The 16959-nt window shown below is 39.0% G+C and overlaps 7 protein-coding genes across 7 annotated transcripts; 6 read left to right on the top strand and 1 right to left on the bottom strand.

Moving 5' to 3' along the window:
• Window positions 1-1717: 1717 nt before the first annotated feature.
• LOC104878764 (auxin-responsive protein SAUR64-like) lies at window positions 1718-2137 on the bottom strand. The gene has a single exon (XM_010649392.1). It carries the CDS (start codon window positions 2135-2137, stop codon window positions 1718-1720), a length of 420 nt encoding a protein of 139 aa, XP_010647694.1.
• A 1359-nt stretch (window positions 2138-3496) lies between these two features.
• Window positions 3497-4323, top strand: LOC100257334 (auxin-responsive protein SAUR64-like). The gene has a single exon (XM_002282662.5). It carries the CDS (start codon window positions 3831-3833, stop codon window positions 4269-4271), a length of 441 nt encoding a protein of 146 aa, XP_002282698.1. The 5' UTR covers window positions 3497-3830; the 3' UTR covers window positions 4272-4323.
• Window positions 4324-5354: 1031 nt separating this feature from the next.
• LOC100243500 (auxin-responsive protein SAUR68-like) lies at window positions 5355-6010 on the top strand. The gene has a single exon (XM_002279718.2). The coding sequence runs from the start codon at window positions 5471-5473 to the stop codon at window positions 5915-5917; it is 447 nt and encodes a 148-aa protein (XP_002279754.1). The 5' UTR covers window positions 5355-5470; the 3' UTR covers window positions 5918-6010.
• Window positions 6011-7426: 1416 nt separating this feature from the next.
• Window positions 7427-7846, top strand: LOC100248635 (auxin-responsive protein SAUR64). The gene has a single exon (XM_002279701.2). The coding sequence runs from the start codon at window positions 7427-7429 to the stop codon at window positions 7844-7846; it is 420 nt and encodes a 139-aa protein (XP_002279737.2).
• A 1807-nt stretch (window positions 7847-9653) lies between these two features.
• On the top strand, window positions 9654-10271 carry LOC100253733 (auxin-responsive protein SAUR68). Its single transcript, XM_059735817.1, has one exon. It carries the CDS (start codon window positions 9729-9731, stop codon window positions 10173-10175), a length of 447 nt encoding a protein of 148 aa, XP_059591800.1. The 5' UTR covers window positions 9654-9728; the 3' UTR covers window positions 10176-10271.
• A 1362-nt stretch (window positions 10272-11633) lies between these two features.
• On the top strand, window positions 11634-12053 carry LOC100258880 (auxin-responsive protein SAUR64-like). Its single transcript, XM_002279666.2, has one exon. It carries the CDS (start codon window positions 11634-11636, stop codon window positions 12051-12053), a length of 420 nt encoding a protein of 139 aa, XP_002279702.2.
• A 198-nt stretch (window positions 12054-12251) lies between these two features.
• LOC100264053 (auxin-responsive protein SAUR67) lies at window positions 12252-12641 on the top strand. Its single transcript, XM_002279650.1, has one exon. The coding sequence runs from the start codon at window positions 12252-12254 to the stop codon at window positions 12639-12641; it is 390 nt and encodes a 129-aa protein (XP_002279686.1).
• Window positions 12642-16959: the final 4318 nt, after the last annotated feature.

Raw genomic sequence — 16959 nt, 5'->3', positions numbered from 1 at the left:
CCATGAAACACATGAATTCCCATATGGATCCAATTAATATAAGCAAGAAAAGGATTTATTGGCCTATTATTCCTGCTCCGATCCCTGTCATTTGCCACAGTATCTATCATCGGTTTCCAGCTTAGCTGATAGTATCAGTGTCATTAGACCAATTGGCACATAGGACTGGGTGTATTCTGGGGCTATGCTCATCCTTGACTCCCTAAGAGAGCAGAGCCATATGCAGCCACTCTGTGAAGGTCCTTCCTTGTTCATGCAGCACATGGTTTTGCACCCAACCAAGCCAAACCTGAAGAAAATTTCATCTGAGGGACTCTACTGGAGCTTAGTAATATATAATGGCTTCCTTGCATTGCCTTCCACTCAGCACAACAATACCTTTCTAGAGTTCAAACCGTGAGTCTCCTTTCTTTCCCAACATTTCTGCCTGAAGTGTTCTTCATCTGGCTTGAGAGTTGGACAGCATGATCAGTCCCAAGCAGCTCATAAAATGGCAAGGAAGTGGCAGAGGATAGCTGCCATCGGGAGGAAAAGCTTCTCGTCCCAAAGCAATTCTCTTCCGTTGAAATGGACTGCAGAGCATGATAAAGATCACATCCACTCATTTCAGTTACCAATCTTGCTTCAGTTTACTATATTATAATGAAAGACAAACAGAGATATAAGTCTTGGAAATTGTGAAAAAATCATCCACAAACAAGTGATCGCTGGCTTATGTTTTCACTTATGTTTTCTTGATGAGAAGACGATTCTGAGCAGTGACAGGCTGCAATGGAGAAAAGCAAAGCTTTCTCCATATCCTTAGCTACACCTTGTTGGATGAGTGGGAGTATGTACTCCATGAAGACTAAATCACAAGGCAGTGTTATAGGCCCGTCACTTGGCAATCCAAACTCTTCTCAGACATCTTGAAGAGCTCTCTGAAGATGCTATTATTGAGATACACGAAGGGACGCATAGCATAAATCGTTTACGATCAGCAATGTACACAACAAAATGGCCTTTATGATCCACTGATGTGCTACAACTGTTTGCACCCATATCATCATTGGTTCTTGGTGAAGAAATTCTTTCCCTCCCAAGGCTGCTATCCTTTGCCACATTGTGATGAGCTTCTTGGGGCTTATCATGCTGCCTTCCTCTAGATATTATGAACTGACGGCTTTGAGAAAGAAGAGAAGAAAATTTAGATGTTGGAACCTTGTTATGTAGTTGAAAGGCACATCATATCCAATTTGGCTGGTTGACTTCCTTTCATTAAGAAATTTTCATGAAAATAAGGAATTAATTCTGCATAGTAGATCGATAGGTAAAAATTGCTTCTGAAAGTAAGTTAACAATATCAATCCAGTGTTTGTGAGAGTCCATTGGAATTATATCTGAAAAACTATTAAATAAGATTTTCCTACTGTCCTCAATAAGTCCTGAAAATATCCTAAATATTTAGGGGGTGATGATACAAATATTTGGGGCTATTTCAGATTAATATTCCTAAATGAAACCAACACTAAAATATGGGAAGGTCAGAGATCGTTCTTTTTCACTTTCAACACATCTCATCTGTTGGGCTGCTGCATATCTCTTGTAATTTGATTGACAAAAGAATATAGATGCATTAAAGCAATAATGGACTTGTAAAAATCCTCAGAAAAATATCTTGACATATATATGAAATTAAAATTGTGCAGATGATTTACAAAATTTGAGCCTAATTGCTTCAGCAGGCACATAGTAGTAGTTGTTCATTATTCTGTCCATGAAGGAAGTGTGAGGAAGATGAACAGTTGCTGGAAGCTATAGACATAACCAAAGCTCTCTCCAAATCTTTTGCAACACCGCGTTGGATGCATGAGATTATGTAGTCTGTAAAAATTGAATCACATGGCAGTATGATGGGGCCATCAGTTTGTATCCCAAACTCCTCCTCAGACATTTGTAAAGGCTCTCTGAAGATTTCAGTGTTAAGATATGCCAAGGGGATCACATAGCGTCTCCTATCAGAACTGTAAACAACAAAATGCCCCTTATCGGCCATCAATGATGTACTGCAGCACTCAGCATGCAGATCCCTTTTGCTGCTTTGCAATGAGATCCTTTTCCTTCCAATGGCAGCTACCCTCTGCCACTTCCTTGCCATTTTGATGAGCTTCTTTGGACTGATCATACTGTTATACTCTCAAGTCAGAGGGAGAATACTTCGAGAAAGAATTTTGAGAAAGAAAGGAGATTTTGAGGCTAGGAGTGCAAGGTATTGTTGTGCTGAGCAGAAGGAAATGCAAGCAGACTATTATATATTACTAAGTCCCAAGACAGTCCCCCAGATATAACTTTCTTTGTGTCGGTTTTGGTTGGGTGCAAAACCATGTGCTGCCTGGACAATGAGGGGCCTTCAAGGATTATCTATGTCCAACTGCTTGGAAGGGTCAAGATGGAGCGTAGCCACAGAATATATTGGTTCCTACCTGCCTGGTGGCATATATTTTCTGCTTCTATCTATTTAAGTTTCTGTCATTTTGTATAGACCATCTGCTATCGGTTCCATTAAACCATTCAGCTATGCTCCACCTTGGCTCTCCAAGCAAGAGCACCACCAAATGCAACCAGTCCTTCAAGGTCCCTTCATGTCCATGCAGCACATGCCTTTTCACCCTGCAAAGCTAACAGTGAAAGTTATAGAAGAGGGATGGCGTTGGGCCTTAGTAATATATAATAACCTACTTGCATTGCCTTCCACTCAGCACAACAATACCTTGCCTGGACAGTATGATTAGTCACAAGAAGCTCATCAAAATGGTGTGGAAGTGGCAGCAGGTAGCTGCCATTGGGAGGAAAAGGATTTTGTTACAAAGAATCAATTGGGATGAGGATTTTGTTATAATTGATCCAACCATCTAAATACGTATTTCTGGGGCGTTGTTCATCATCGAACTTACTTCCTTTGGTGAAACCATTGAAACCAATGATAAGTAAAACATTACGTAGTCTTTTTCCATTTAATTACAAGGGAGATTCAGTAGCCCATCCATGGAATGTGTCGAAAATGAAACAGAACAATCTCTGAAAAGGCCAAACTTTTTAGTGTTTTTTTGTGTAGATTTTTTATTACTGAGAAACAGATTAGTATTAGAAACCCAACTTTATTCACGGCCGGCAGGAAAGCCTCATTTAACAAACTCTCACAAACAATGGTGATGGTTTTACTTGGTGTTGTAAAATTTGATTTTACAGAAGGCAATTTCTATCTATCAGTCCTGTATCCTGGACAGATTCTTCACTTTTCCTTTAGAGTTGCAAGCCCTTCATATTGAAATTAAATTTAAAGGTTGGTATCATGTGCTTGTTTGGAGAAACTAAAATTGATCTATTAGAGTTCAAGTTCAAGCATGCCAAAACATTCAGTATTTCACTTCTGGTCCAATGAATTAGTTCTTAAGAGCCCACCAGTTTATCTTTGTTCTGGTGCTTGATAAAGACTCCTATGACTCATTAGCTGCCAGCTAAATTGGATATGATGTGTCGTTAAACCACATACTAGATAGGATGAGATATCATCCCTTGTCTGCACCTTGATATTCTGATTTGCGACGTAAAAATACTCGGTCACCAAGCATTTGTTTTTCAAAAATATAGCTCATCACATGGTTTTGCAACAGATGAATCCCAACATGAAGAAAGCTACAATAAATGCAGTGTCTCAAACCTTGTGAATATATAACTAATTTCCATTGCCTTCCATTCAGCACAGCAAAGTCTTCTCAGAGCTCTAAGATCTAAGTCTTCTGTTCTCTTTTTTCTCAAAGTCATCCATCCATAATACAGGGTTAGAAAACATGATAAGCCCCAAGAAGCTCATCAAAATGGCAAGGAAGTGGCAGAGAAGAGCAGCCCTTGGGAGGAAAAGAATTTCTTCACCAAGAACTGATGCTGATATGGATGCAGGCACTTGTAGCACATCAGTGGCTGATAAAGGCCATTTTGTTGTATATCCCACTGATAAGAGGCGGTTTATGATTCCCTTGGTGTATCTCAGCAATAACATCTTCAGAGAGCTCTTTAAGATGTCTGAGGAGGAGTTTGGACTGCAAAGTGATGGGCCTATAACATTGCCTTGTGATTCAGTCTTCATGCAGTACATACTCCCACTCATTCAACGTGGGGTAGCTAAAGATATGGAGAAAGCCTTGATCTTCTCCCTTGTTACCAGTCGCTGCTCACAATCATCTTCCCATCAAGAACATATAAGCCAACATTTACTTGTTTGTGGCTATTAACTGTAATTTGTAATGATCCACACAATTAATATAGTGATACATTCTTTGACAATTGCCAAGTTTTTCCTTGTTTATCTTCCTTCATAAAGTAATTACAGTCAGGGTGGCACATGATATACATCATCTTCCTGGTGACCTTTATTATGAATAATAGTCCATTTCAAATTAAGAGCATTAATTTATCTAATCTTTGGAGAATTGCCATAAACCCATGTTCTGATTCAGATCAGTCCTCCGGATTTCTTCTAAGAATCGGTTGTAGTTTTGTCCTATTGAGGCCCATCTTATGTGAAAGTGCACAAACTGATTAATTTGCTGTCTCCATCTCATGGCTATTGAACATTAAAATCTGAATAAACTCGGATAATAGAGCAATTTAGAATAGGCTTTTAAAGCAATCTCTCATTCACAGTGGCTCAGCCTTCTCCACAAAGGTCAATGGAAACATGTTAAGCCTGATGACTCTACATAGTGTGGGAAACCCTGCGTTTCTTGCCAATGCAATTATGATTAGATTTGCTCCAGGGTTGAATTTTAGCAGTATTTTACCAACGTTCACTGGCCTGCAGAAATATTAACGCAATTATAACAATCCATTAGGTGTATATGGTGAGAGCAATGGCTTCTAATGACAACCAGACTGTCGTCCACAATCAGCTTGGAAAGACAACTTTTAACGGATACCACTCATTTTTTCATAAATGTTTGAGGGTTCCATCTTACCTTCCCAAATAATATGATTGTTAGATTGATTGGTGATAGTTTTCTTGTGCCTTCGTCAATACGTGGACTTCTGTTGTTAGAATGAGCGAACAGCTAAACTCATTGGAGCCATTATGTCTGCAGATCGCTTAGCAAAATGAAAGGATATGCATCTTCTGCTATGTCTACAGATAACTTAGCAAAATGCAAGGAGATGTATCTGCTGCTTTGAATTTCTGAATGCATTGATTGCAGAACACAACCAAACTTGCCTACCCTTAATGATCTTGTGGTCCAACCAGCACATGGCTTTGCATTCATTGGATCCCCACAAAATGAAAAATACAATTATCTACTGTCTTGATCCTCAATACTATATAACTGACCTTCCATTCTGCATCTCAAACAGCACAGAAATACCCTTCTGGAATACTAAGATTGAAGTCTCCATTCTTCACCTGTTCGAAGTTTTCTCTCTTATTACTCAGTGAATAACCATGATCAGTCCCAAGAAACTCATGAAGATGGCAAGGAAGTGGCAGAAGGTAGCTGCCATGAAGAGGAAGAGAATTTCTATACCAAGAGTTGATCTGGTTTTGGATGCTGACTGTTGTAGTACATCAGCAGTGGCAGATAAGGGCCGTTTTGTTGTTTACAGCTCTGATAGGAGACACTTTGTGATTCCTTTGGCTTATCTCAACAATGAAATCTTCACAGAGCTTTTGAAAATGTCTGAGGAGGAGTTTGGGATACAAAGTGAGGGCCCCATCATATTGCCTTGTGATTCAGTCTTTATGGACTATGCAATCTCATTCATCCAACGTGGTGTAGCAAAAGATTTGGAGAGAGCTTTGATCATGTCTATAGGTTCAAGTAACTGCTCATCCTCTGCATACTTCCATCAAGGACAGAGCAATGAGCCATTACTACTACATGCCTTCTGAAGAAATCATACTTTTTTTTTTTTATGTAAATGATCGACACAAGTTTATTTTGATAATATACATATAATGAGAATTTCCAAGGCATTTTCTTCATATTTCTTGTCTCCCCTTTAGCATATATTGCTTATTGCCTCCAAATGAGTTGTGGACAAAATCTGTTAAACATAGAAAAGCAGCCCAAAGTGAATGAGCTTTCAAAGAAGGCTTGATTCAGGCCAAATCGCCAAACCTTTTGCTTTTTGTTCTAACATCAGATTTTTACAATTCTTTAAATTCTAGGCATAAAGAGGGTTTGCTTTCATGAGTATATAACATACAAATGAGGCACACATTCATATATGGACCTAGAAGCCATGTACTACTTTCCCCTGTTTTCACAGCATTCAAACACAGTGATGAATAAAAGAAACAGAAATATGAAAACAGACTAACTTCTTTGTAAGATGGGTTTTCAAGCCGAGCAATAGTGCTATAGCTTCCTCTCTCTCGTCTTGGTTTTGGGGTCTTAATGGATTTGTCTCATAAGAAACCAATTTCTGAACAAGTTCACAACAGGAGCTATAGCTCCTGGCTTGGCTCACAAACCCCACTTACAAACAGGTGACTTCCTTTCTTTCTTTCTTTCTTTCTTTCTTTCTTTTTTTGTTTCTTTTACTCTTATAATTGTGTTTGGCTGCTGAGAAAACAGGGGGAAAAGTAATACTTGTGGTATCATGTATGAATTAAATTAGTGGCCTTTGAACAGCAAGCAAACATGCCCAGATCTCAAAATCTTCCATGCTTTGTAAATCCCACTTGGTTCCTTCCCACTGTGTGCAAGCCATGTTCCTTGTTTGGATCTACATCTTTCTCTACCTTGAGAAATAGATTGTAAATTTTTAGAACTTCCTTTTTTCTTTCAGTTAAGTTTGATCTCCATATCATATGCAACCCAACATGGGGGAAACTTCAGTCACTGTGTATAGGCATTGAGTGGCTTGTACATTATGTGGCTTTTCAGGTTCTAAAACCCTGACCCTCCTAAATTCCATATGTACCCAATTGATATAAGAAAGCAAAGGATCAGTTAATATATTGTTCCCTCCATGATTTGTTTATTTTTCCGTCTTTGTTCAGACTATCTGTTGTCGGTTTCCAGCTAAAGGGATTGGATTTGTTGTCACTAAACCACTTGGCAGATAGGACCAAATATACTGAGTGGCTTTGCTCATTGCTCCACCTTGACTCTTCATGCAGCACCTTCTCAGCCACTTCTTGAAGGCCCCTCCTTGTCCATGCAGCACATGGCTTTGCACCCAACCAAACCTAACATCAGTTTACAGTTTCAGGGACTGAATTGGGGCTCAGTAATATATAATAGCCAACTTGCATTGACTTCCAATCAGCACAACACCACCTTTCTAGAGTTCTAGCTGCAAATCTCCCTTCTTTCTGAAAATTCTTGCTTCAATTATTCTCCCTCCAACTTGAGACTAGGACAGCATGATCAGCCCAAAGAAACTCATCAGAATGGCAAGGAAGTGGCAGAAGGTAGCGGCCCTTGGAAGGAAGAGGATTTTGTTACAAAGAATCAACAGGGAAGTGGATGCAGACAGCTGCAGCACGTCAACAGTGGCTGATAAGGGCCATTTTGTTGTTTACACCTCTGACAGAAAACGCTTTGTGATTCCCTTGGCATATCTTGGCAGTGAAGTCTTCAGAGAGCTTTTCCAAATGTCTGAAGAGGAGTTTGGGATACAAAGTGCAGGCCCCATCATATTGCCATGTGATTCAGTCTTTATGGATTATGTGATTTCATTCATCCAACAAGGAGTTGCAAAAGATTTAGAGAGAGCTTTGATCATGTCTATAGCTTCAAGTAACCGCTCATCTTCTTCATACTTCCATCAAGAACAGAACAATGAACCATTACTATTATGTGCCTTCTGAAGAGGTCATACTGAAATTTTGTAAATGATCCACACAAGTTTAGTTTGATAATATATATAGTGAGAATTCAAAGGCATTTTCTTCATGTGTTTCTTGTCTCCCTCTTAAATTATTGCGTATTGCCTCAAAATGAAAAAAATAATTGTTGCAGCCATCTAACCAGTTATTCCTAGGACATAGCCTTTACTTGATTTTTCTCTTGGTGATATAATTCATCATCTAAAATATGAGGAAAAAGTAAGATTAATTCAGGATATTTTTATGCAAAATTGCTATGAATTCATTACAGTTTTCTGTCAATTAATTACAAGAGAGAAGCTGCTGCTCATCAGCAAGAATGTGTTGAAAGTGAAATAGAACAATTGCTGGCAATACGAATATGTTATGGAAATAAGCTTTCATGGAAGAATCTTATTGAGGGAAAATTGTAAATTCTTGTCTAATATTACCAGATATATTGCAATGAACTCTCCCAAAAACAGGACTGATGCTTCTGAAATGCTATTCTTGTCCACATCAATGAGTTGTTGTAGTTAAAAGAAATCAAGAAGTTGATATTGAAAATATAAAATTGACTTCAAAAGGTTGGTTCCAGCTAAATTGAATATGATGTGTCCTTAAACCATATAAGGAGGTAGGATGAGATCTCATCCTTGGTATGCACCTTGATGTGCTTATTTGAAACGAGAAAAAACAGGGTCATGATGCATGTGTTTTTCAAAATATGCCCATCCATCAATAATTTAGAGAGTAGGACAGCATGATAAGCCCCAAGAAGCTCATCAAAATGAAAAGGAAGTGTCAGAGAAGGGCAGCCCTTGGGAGGAACAGAATTTCTTCACCAAGAACAAATACTGATATGGATGCAGGCACTCGTAGTACATCAGTGGCTAATAAAGGCCATTTTGTTTTCTTCAAACTTTGTGACAGTGCCAAACAGATTAAGCAAGACCTTCTGAAATCTTCAAACTTTGTTGTCTCCATAAAAATGTTTTGGTGAGTACTCAATAGCAATTAAAAATTGAAATCTGAATAAACATGGATTGTAGAACAATTTAGAATAGGATTTTAAAGCAATAACTCATTCACACTGGCTCAGCCTTCGCCACAAAGTTCAATAGAACCATGTTAAGCCTCATAACCCCTACATAGCTTGGAAAACCCTGCTTTTCTTTTCAATGCTATTGTGATTAGATTTGCTCCAGGGTTGAATTATAGCAGTATTCACCAACTTTCACTGACCTCCAGAAATGTTATTGCAATTATAAAAATCCGTTTGATGTAGAAGGTGAGAGAAATGGCTTCTAATGGCAAGCAGACTGTGGTCCCCAATCAGCTTGGAAGGACAACTTTTAAATGAATACCACTCATTTTGTCATAAATGTTTGAGGGCTTCGTCTTACCTTTCCCAAATAATATGATTGTTAGATTGATCTGTGATAGTTTTCTTGAGCCTTTGCCAATACATGGACTTCTGTGGTTAGAATGAGCAGACACCTAAACTCAATGGCACCACTGTGTCTGCAGATCACTTAGCAAAATGTAAAAATACGTATCTTCTGCTATGTCTGCAGATAACTTGGCAAAATGAAAGGAGAAGTATCTGCTGTCATGAACTTCTGAATTCATTGATCACAGAATACAACCAAACTTGCCTACCTCTTAATGGCCTTGTGGTCCAACCAGCACATGGCTTTGCATTCATTGGATCCCCACAAAATGAAAAATACAACTATCTACTGTCTGAGTCCTCATTACTATATAACTAACCTTCTTCCATTCTGCATCCCAAACAACACAGCAATACCATTCGAGATTCCAAAGATTGAAGTCCCCTTTCTTCACTTGTTCAAAGTTTTCTCTTGTTACTCAGTGAATAACCATGATCAATCCCAAGAAACTCATCAAGATGGCAAGGAAGTGGCAGAAGATAGCTGCCATGAAGAGGAAGAGAATTTCTCTACCAAGAACAGATATGGTTTTGGATGCTGACTGTTGTAGTACATCATCAGTGGCAGATAAGGGCCATTTTGTTGTTTACAGTGCTGATAGGAGACGCTTTGTGATTCCTTTGGTGTATCTCAACAATGAAATCTTCAGACAGCTTTTGCAAATGTCTGAGGAGGAGTTTGGGGTACAAAGTGAAGGCCCCATCATATTGCCATGTGATTCAGTCTTTATGGACTATGCAATCTCATTCATCCAACGTGGTGTAGCAAAAGATTTGGAGAGAGCTTTGATCATGTCTATAGGTTCAAGTAACTGCTCATCCTCTGCATACTTCCATCAAGGACAGAGCAATGAGCAATTACTACTATGTGCCTTCTAAAGAAATCATCCTTCTTTTTTGTTTGTTTGTAAATGATCCACACAAGTCTTGTTTGACAATATTTATAAAATGAGAATTTCTAAGCTATCTTCTTCATGTTTTTTTGTCTTCCCTCGAGAGTATAATGCTTATTGCCTCCAAGAGAGTGGTGGACAAAATCTGTTAAACATTAAAAAGCAGCTCAGTGTGAATGAGCTATCAAAGAAGGCCTTATTGAGGCCAAATCACCAAACCTCATTTGCTTCTTGTTCTAAAATCTGATTTTACAATTACTCAACTTCTAGGCAGAAGAGAGTTTGTTTTACGAGTGTATGCTATCCAAATGAGGCACAAATTCATATAGAGTACTACAGGCCATGTACTACTTTCCCCTGTTTTCCCAGAAGCCAAACACAGTGATGAATAAAAGAAACAGAAATATGAAAACAGACTAACTTCTTTGTAAGTTGGGTTTTCTAGGGTCTCCATGGATTTGTCTCATAAGAAACCAATTTGTGAACAATTAACAACAGGATCCATAGCTCTTGGCTTGACTCACAAACCCCACTTACAAACAGATGACTTTTTTTTTCATTTTTATTTATTTTTTTGTTTCGTTTCTTTTACTCTTATAGTTGTGTTTGGCTGCTGAGAAAACAGGGGGAAAAGTAATATTTGTGGTGTAATGTATGAATTAAATTAGTGGTCTATGAACAGCAAGAAAACATGCTCAGCTCTCAAAAGCTTCCATGCTTTGTAAATCCCACTTGGTTTCTTCCCACCATATGCCAGCCATGTTCCTTGTTTGGATCTATGTCTTTCTCTACCTTGAAGAATAGATTGTAAATTTGTGGAACTTCCTTTTTTCTTTCAGTTAGGTTTAATCTCCATATCATATCCAGCCCAACACAGGGGAAACTTCAGACAATGTGTGTAGGCACTGAATGGCTTGTGCATTATGTGGCTTTTCAGGTTCTAAAACCCTGACCCTCTTAAATTCCATATGTACCCAATTGATATAAGAAAGGAAAGGATCTGTTAACATATTGTTCCCTCCATGATTTGTTTATTTTTGTCTTTGTTCAGACTATCTGTTGTCGATTTCCAGCTAAACAGATTGGATCTATTGTCGCTAAACCACTTGGTAGATAGGACCAGATATGCTGTGTGGCTTTGCTCAATGCTCCACCTTGACTCTTCATGCAGCACCTTATCAGCCACTTCTTGAAGGCCCCTCCTTGTCCATGCAGCACATGGCTTTGCACCCAACCAAGCCTAACATCAGTTTATTGCTTCAAGGACTGAGTTGGGGCTCGGTAATATATAATAGCCTACTTGCATTGCCTTCCAATCAGCACAACACCACCTTTCTAGAGTTCTAGCTGCAAATCTCCCTTCTTTCTGAAAATTCTTGCTTGAACTATTCGCCCTCCAACTTGAGACTAGGACAGCATGATCAGTCCAAAGAAACTCATCAGAATGGCAAGGAAATGGCAGAAGGTAGCAGCCCTAGGAAGGAAGAGGATTTCATTACAGAGAATCAACAGGGGTGTGGATGCAGACAGCTGCAGCACATCAACAGTGGCTGATAGGGGTCATTTTGTTGTTTACAGCTCTGACAGAAGACGCTTTGCAATTCCCTTGGCTTATCTTAATAGTGAAATCTTCAGAGAGCTTTTTCAAATGTCTGAGGAGGAGTTTGGGATACAAAGTGCAGGCCCCATCATATTGCCGTGTGATTCAGTCTTTATGGATTATGTGATCTCATTCATCCAACGAGGAGTTGAAAAAGATTTGGAGAGAGCTTTGATCATGTCTATAGCTTCCAGTAGCTGCTCATCTTCTTCATACTTCCACCAAGAACAGAACAATGAATCATTACTATTATGTGCCTTCTGAAGAGATCGTACTTAAATTTTGTAAATGATCCACAGAATTTAGTTTGATAAAATATATAGAATATAGTGAGAATTCTCAAAGCATTTTCTTCATGTGTTTTTTGTCTCCCTCTTCAATTTTTTTTTCTCCTTTTTCTCAAAGCCATCTGTCCATAATATAGAGAGTAAGACAGCATGATAAATGCTAAGAAGCTCTACCATGAAGGGGAAGAGAATTTCTCTTCCAAGAACAGATTTGGTTTTGGATGCTGACTGTTGTAGTACATCAGCTGTGGCAGACAAGGGCCATTTTGTTGTGTACAACACTGATAGGAGACGCTTTGTGATTCCTTTGGTGTATCTCAGTAATGAGATCTTCAGAGAGCTTTCACAAATGTCTGAGGAGGAGTTTGGGGTAGAAAGTGAAGGCCCCATCATATTGCCATGTGATTCAATCTTCATGGACTATGCAATCTCAATCATCCAACACGGTGTAGCAAAAGATTTGGAGAGAGCTCTGATCATGTCTCTAACTTCACATAACTGCTCATCCTCGGCATACTTCCATCAAGGAGAGAGCAATGAGCAGTTACTACTATGTGCCTTTTAAAGAAATCAAAGTCTCTTTTTTTTGTTTGTAAAAATGATCCACACTAGTTTAGTTTGATAATACATATACAATGAGAATTTAGAAGGTGTTTTCTCCATGTTTTCTTTTCTTCCCTTGAGAGTATATTGCTTATTACCTCCAAATGAGTTGTGGATAAAATCAGTTCAACATAAAAAAGCAGCTCACCATGAATAAGCTTTCAAAGAAGGCCTTATTGAGGCCAAATCAGCAAACCCCATTCACTTTTCGTTCAAAAATCTGATTTTTACAGTTCTTCAAATTCTAGGCAGAAGAGGGTTTGCTTTTATGAGTTATGTATACAATCCCAAAGCGGCACAAATTCATATATGGTACTTCAAGCCATGTACTACTTTCATCTGTTTTCACAGTAGCCAAACACAGTGATGAATAAAAGAAACACAGATTGGAAAACAGGCCAACTTCTACTTAAGTTGGGTTTCAAGCCAAGCAATAGTGCTATAGCTTCCTCTCTCTCTCTTCTTGGTATTGGCGTCTCAATGGATTTGTTTCATAAGAAACCATTTTCTGAACAATTAACAACAGGAGCTATAGCTTTTGGATCGGCTCACAAACCCCACTTACAAACAGGTGACTTCCTTTTCATTTTTTTGTTTCTTTCACTCTTATAGTTGTGTTTGGCTTCTGAAAAAACGGAGGGAAAATTAATAATTGTGGTGTAATGTATGAATTAATAGTGGTCTACGAACAGAAACCAAACGTGCCCAGCTCTCAAACTCTTCAATGCTTTTCAATCCAACTTGGTTCCTTCCCACTGTATGGAAGCCATGTTCCTTGTTTGGATCCACATCTTTGTCTACCTTGAAAAATTGATTGTAAGTTTTAGAACTTACTTTTTTCTTTCAGTGAGGTTTAATCTCCATATGCAGCCCAACATAGGGGAAGCTTCAATTGTTGTGTGTAGGCATTGAATGGCTTGTGAATAGTGTGGCTTTTCAGGTTCTAAAACCCTGACTCTCTTGAATTCCCATATGTACCCAATTGGATCGGTTAACATATTGTTCCCTTCATGTTTTGTTTATTTTTGTCTTTGTTCAGACTATCTGTTGTCGGTTTCCAGCTAAAGGGATTGGATCTATTGTCACTAAACCACTTTGCAGAGGGGACCAGATATACTGTGTGGCTATGCTCATTGCTCCACCTTGACTCTTCATGCAGCACCTTCTCAGCCACTTCTTGAAGGCCCCTCCTTGTCCATGCAGCACATGGCTTTGCACCCAACCAAGCCTAACATCAGTTTACAGTTTCAAGAACTGAGTTGGGGCTAGGTAATATATAGTAGCCTACTTACGTTGCCTTCCAATCAGCACTACACCTTTCTAGTGTTCTAACTGCAAATCTCCTTTCTTTCTCAAAATTCTTGCTTGAATTAGTGATGTAGGACAACCCTAGGATGGTTGCCTACACTCAAGGGTAGGTGGGCTAGGGTTTTATTTTTAGGGTGTAAGGAGAGGAACAAGGAATAAACTTTATGGTAGAGAAAATTATAAGATAAGAAATAGAGAGAAAGAAGAAACAATGAAGAAAAGATGGAAAACCTTAGAGTCTCACTAAGGCCTTCTAGGAGTCTCACCTAGAAGAAAATCAATGGAGTCTCACCATTGAGGGTTGCAACCTTGCAATGAAAGAAAGTATAATATTATTCATCAAAAATTCATTCCTTTGATTTACATTGATTAGCCTATTTATAGGCTTCTCTAAGAAATCCAAAGTCTACTAGGACTCTAATAACCTATTCTACTAGGACTCTAATAACCTATCATGACTCAAATTCTAATTATATTAATCCTACTTAAAGTTTACTTAGGTCTTCCCTTTCTTCCTTGAATAAACTTTAAAAGACTTTCCCCCATCAATTCTCCCCGGCTTGAAAGAACTCGGCTCCGACGAGTTAGATGCTTGATACTATTCATAGAGATCGGGGTTAATCTTCTGAAAATCCGTTGTCGTAATCCATGTATTCTCAGAATGTGGTTTGCCTCGCCATTTCACTAAAAATTTTTGGTATCCACCTTGTCGAGTAGACACAAGTTGATCATCAAGAACATACAAAAAAGGTACGTCTTGAAGTTGCTGAATTTTATGGAAAACTAAATCCAACAGCTTTTCTTGATTGGATTATGTCAATGGAAGATTACTTTGATTGGTATGCAATGCCCGAAAATAGAAAAGTTCGTTTTGTGAAGGCAAAGTTGAAAGGAGCAGCACGTCTATGATGGCATAATATCGAGAATCAAGCTCATAGAACTGGCTAACCGCCTATTGACACATGGGACGAGATGAAGTTGAAAATGAAGGAGCACTTTCTCCCAACTGATTATGAACAACTTATGTATACAAAATTGTTTTCCCTTAAACAAGGTACCAAGTCCGTTGAAGAATATACAGAAGAATTCCATGAATTGAGCATTCGAAATCAAGTGCGGGAAAGTGATGCTCAACTTGCAGCCCGCTACAAAGCTGGACTTCGAATGGAGATTCAACTTGAGATGATAGTTGCACACACTTATACCGTAAATGACGTTTATCAACTAGCCCTCAAAATAGAAGAAGGCCTCAAATTCCGGGTTTCCAGGCGTCCAAGTTCACAAATTGGGAGCACTTTCTCCAACAGGACAGCAAGCAAACCTTTAAGCACGTCAAACTTCAGAACTCCTAATCATGTGAATGGTGGGGGCAACACTCAACAAACTTCGAATGTGGCTTACAAGAATGGTAATAAGGGTAAAAATTCAATGAGTAATGGAGATAGAAAAGTAGACGTGACTCCTTTATGCTTTAAGTGTGGTGGGCATGGTCATTATGCTGTTGTATGCCCAACCAAAAGTTTACACTTTTGTGTTGAAGAACCAGAATCTGAATTGGAAAGTTACCCAAAGGAAGAAGAGACCTACAATGAAGATGAAGAAACAATGAAGAAAAGATGGAAAACCTTAGAGTCTCACTAAGGCCTTCTAGGAGTCTCACCTAGAAGAAAATCAATGGAGTCTCACCATTGAGGGTTGCAACCTTGCAATGAAAGAAAGTATAATATTATTCATCAAAAATTCATTCCTTTGATTTACATTGATTAGCCTATTTATAGGCTTCTCTAAGAAATCCAAAGTCTACTAGGACTCTAATAACCTATTCTACTAGGACTCTAATAACCTATCATGACTCAAATTCTAATTATATTAATCCTACTTAAAGTTTACTTAGGTCTTCCCTTTCTTCCTTGAATAAACTTTAAAAGGCTTTCCCCCATCAATTAGTCTCCGCCCAACTCAATACTAGGGCAGTGTTAGACCCTCGACACAGACCATGAGACACAAAGGGGCCTCATGGGTAACTTTGTGCTCGGAAGGGAAGCCCCTAGAGAAGGAACAAGATAACAAAGGGGTTGTGGCATTAGATTGAAGGGTTGCTTGGGTGAGTGCATGGAGCCGCACACACAAGCCGCAAGCACGGAAAGTGCACAGGACACACATAAGCTTTGCTCATGCGAAGTGGACAAGTCGAGCACATGAGACGACTTAGATAGGTGGTCCACATGAGACGACTTAATAGGTAGTCCCAAAAGGAGAGCTTGGATGACACAATCTATATATATATATGCGTGGACTGCAGCATGAGGAGAAAGACTCTTGATACATGAGACTCCTAGTCAAAGTAGGAGATTGAGTCCTAATGCCCGAAGGAAGACACTCCTAATGCACGAGAATGAGTAGGAGTCCTTATTTCCCTTGTGATTATGATTGTAGTCTAAGAAGGACTCAGAGTCCTAGTGGGAATGGTCGGTGCCATGGGTTATGAGGAATAGTCCTAGTTGAACTAGTATGCGGAGTTCTAGTCAAACAAAGTGTGGGTGGTAGCCACTCTATAAAAGGGAAATGGGAGAACCTCCTTGAGTACTTATACATTCACACAATCATACAAAGGGATCTAGAGAGAGATCTTGAGAGAACATGAACTCGATGCTATTGTGGGAGCCTTGCCAATCTGTGTCTTGTATTCTTATTTGGGATAGAATAAAATACAAGTTGGGGGATGGTGCCCTATAAACTTGTGTGTGCTTATGTGGGCTCTTTGATTTAATCTCGTGCAGGTTGTTGGAAGGCTAGCTTAGAGGGGTGGCTAAGCGCTGCACATACGCAAAAATTTGGTGCTAGATTTTGTGTGTGACAAACAGCATGATCAGCCCAAAGAAACTCACCAGAATGGTAAATGACAGGAGGTAGCGGCCCTTGGAAGGAAGAGGATTTCATTACAAAGAATCAACAAGGGTGAGGATGCAAAC

The sequence above is a fragment of the Vitis vinifera genome, chromosome 3 (genome assembly GCF_030704535.1).
Source record: "Vitis vinifera cultivar Pinot Noir 40024 chromosome 3, ASM3070453v1".
Classification (NCBI taxonomy): domain Eukaryota; kingdom Viridiplantae; phylum Streptophyta; class Magnoliopsida; order Vitales; family Vitaceae; genus Vitis; species Vitis vinifera.
Note: the sequence above shows the minus strand (reverse complement) of the source record. Positions and strands in the feature narration are given on the sequence as shown.

Coding starts and splice junctions, on each gene's coding strand:
- LOC104878764 (XM_010649392.1), bottom strand. CDS start 2,137: ATGGCAAGGAAGTGGCAGAGGGTAGCTGCCATTGGAAGGAAAAGGATC.
- LOC100257334 (XM_002282662.5), top strand. CDS start 3,831: ATGATAAGCCCCAAGAAGCTCATCAAAATGGCAAGGAAGTGGCAGAGA.
- LOC100243500 (XM_002279718.2), top strand. CDS start 5,471: ATGATCAGTCCCAAGAAACTCATGAAGATGGCAAGGAAGTGGCAGAAG.
- LOC100248635 (XM_002279701.2), top strand. CDS start 7,427: ATGGCAAGGAAGTGGCAGAAGGTAGCGGCCCTTGGAAGGAAGAGGATT.
- LOC100253733 (XM_059735817.1), top strand. CDS start 9,729: ATGATCAATCCCAAGAAACTCATCAAGATGGCAAGGAAGTGGCAGAAG.
- LOC100258880 (XM_002279666.2), top strand. CDS start 11,634: ATGGCAAGGAAATGGCAGAAGGTAGCAGCCCTAGGAAGGAAGAGGATT.
- LOC100264053 (XM_002279650.1), top strand. CDS start 12,252: ATGAAGGGGAAGAGAATTTCTCTTCCAAGAACAGATTTGGTTTTGGAT.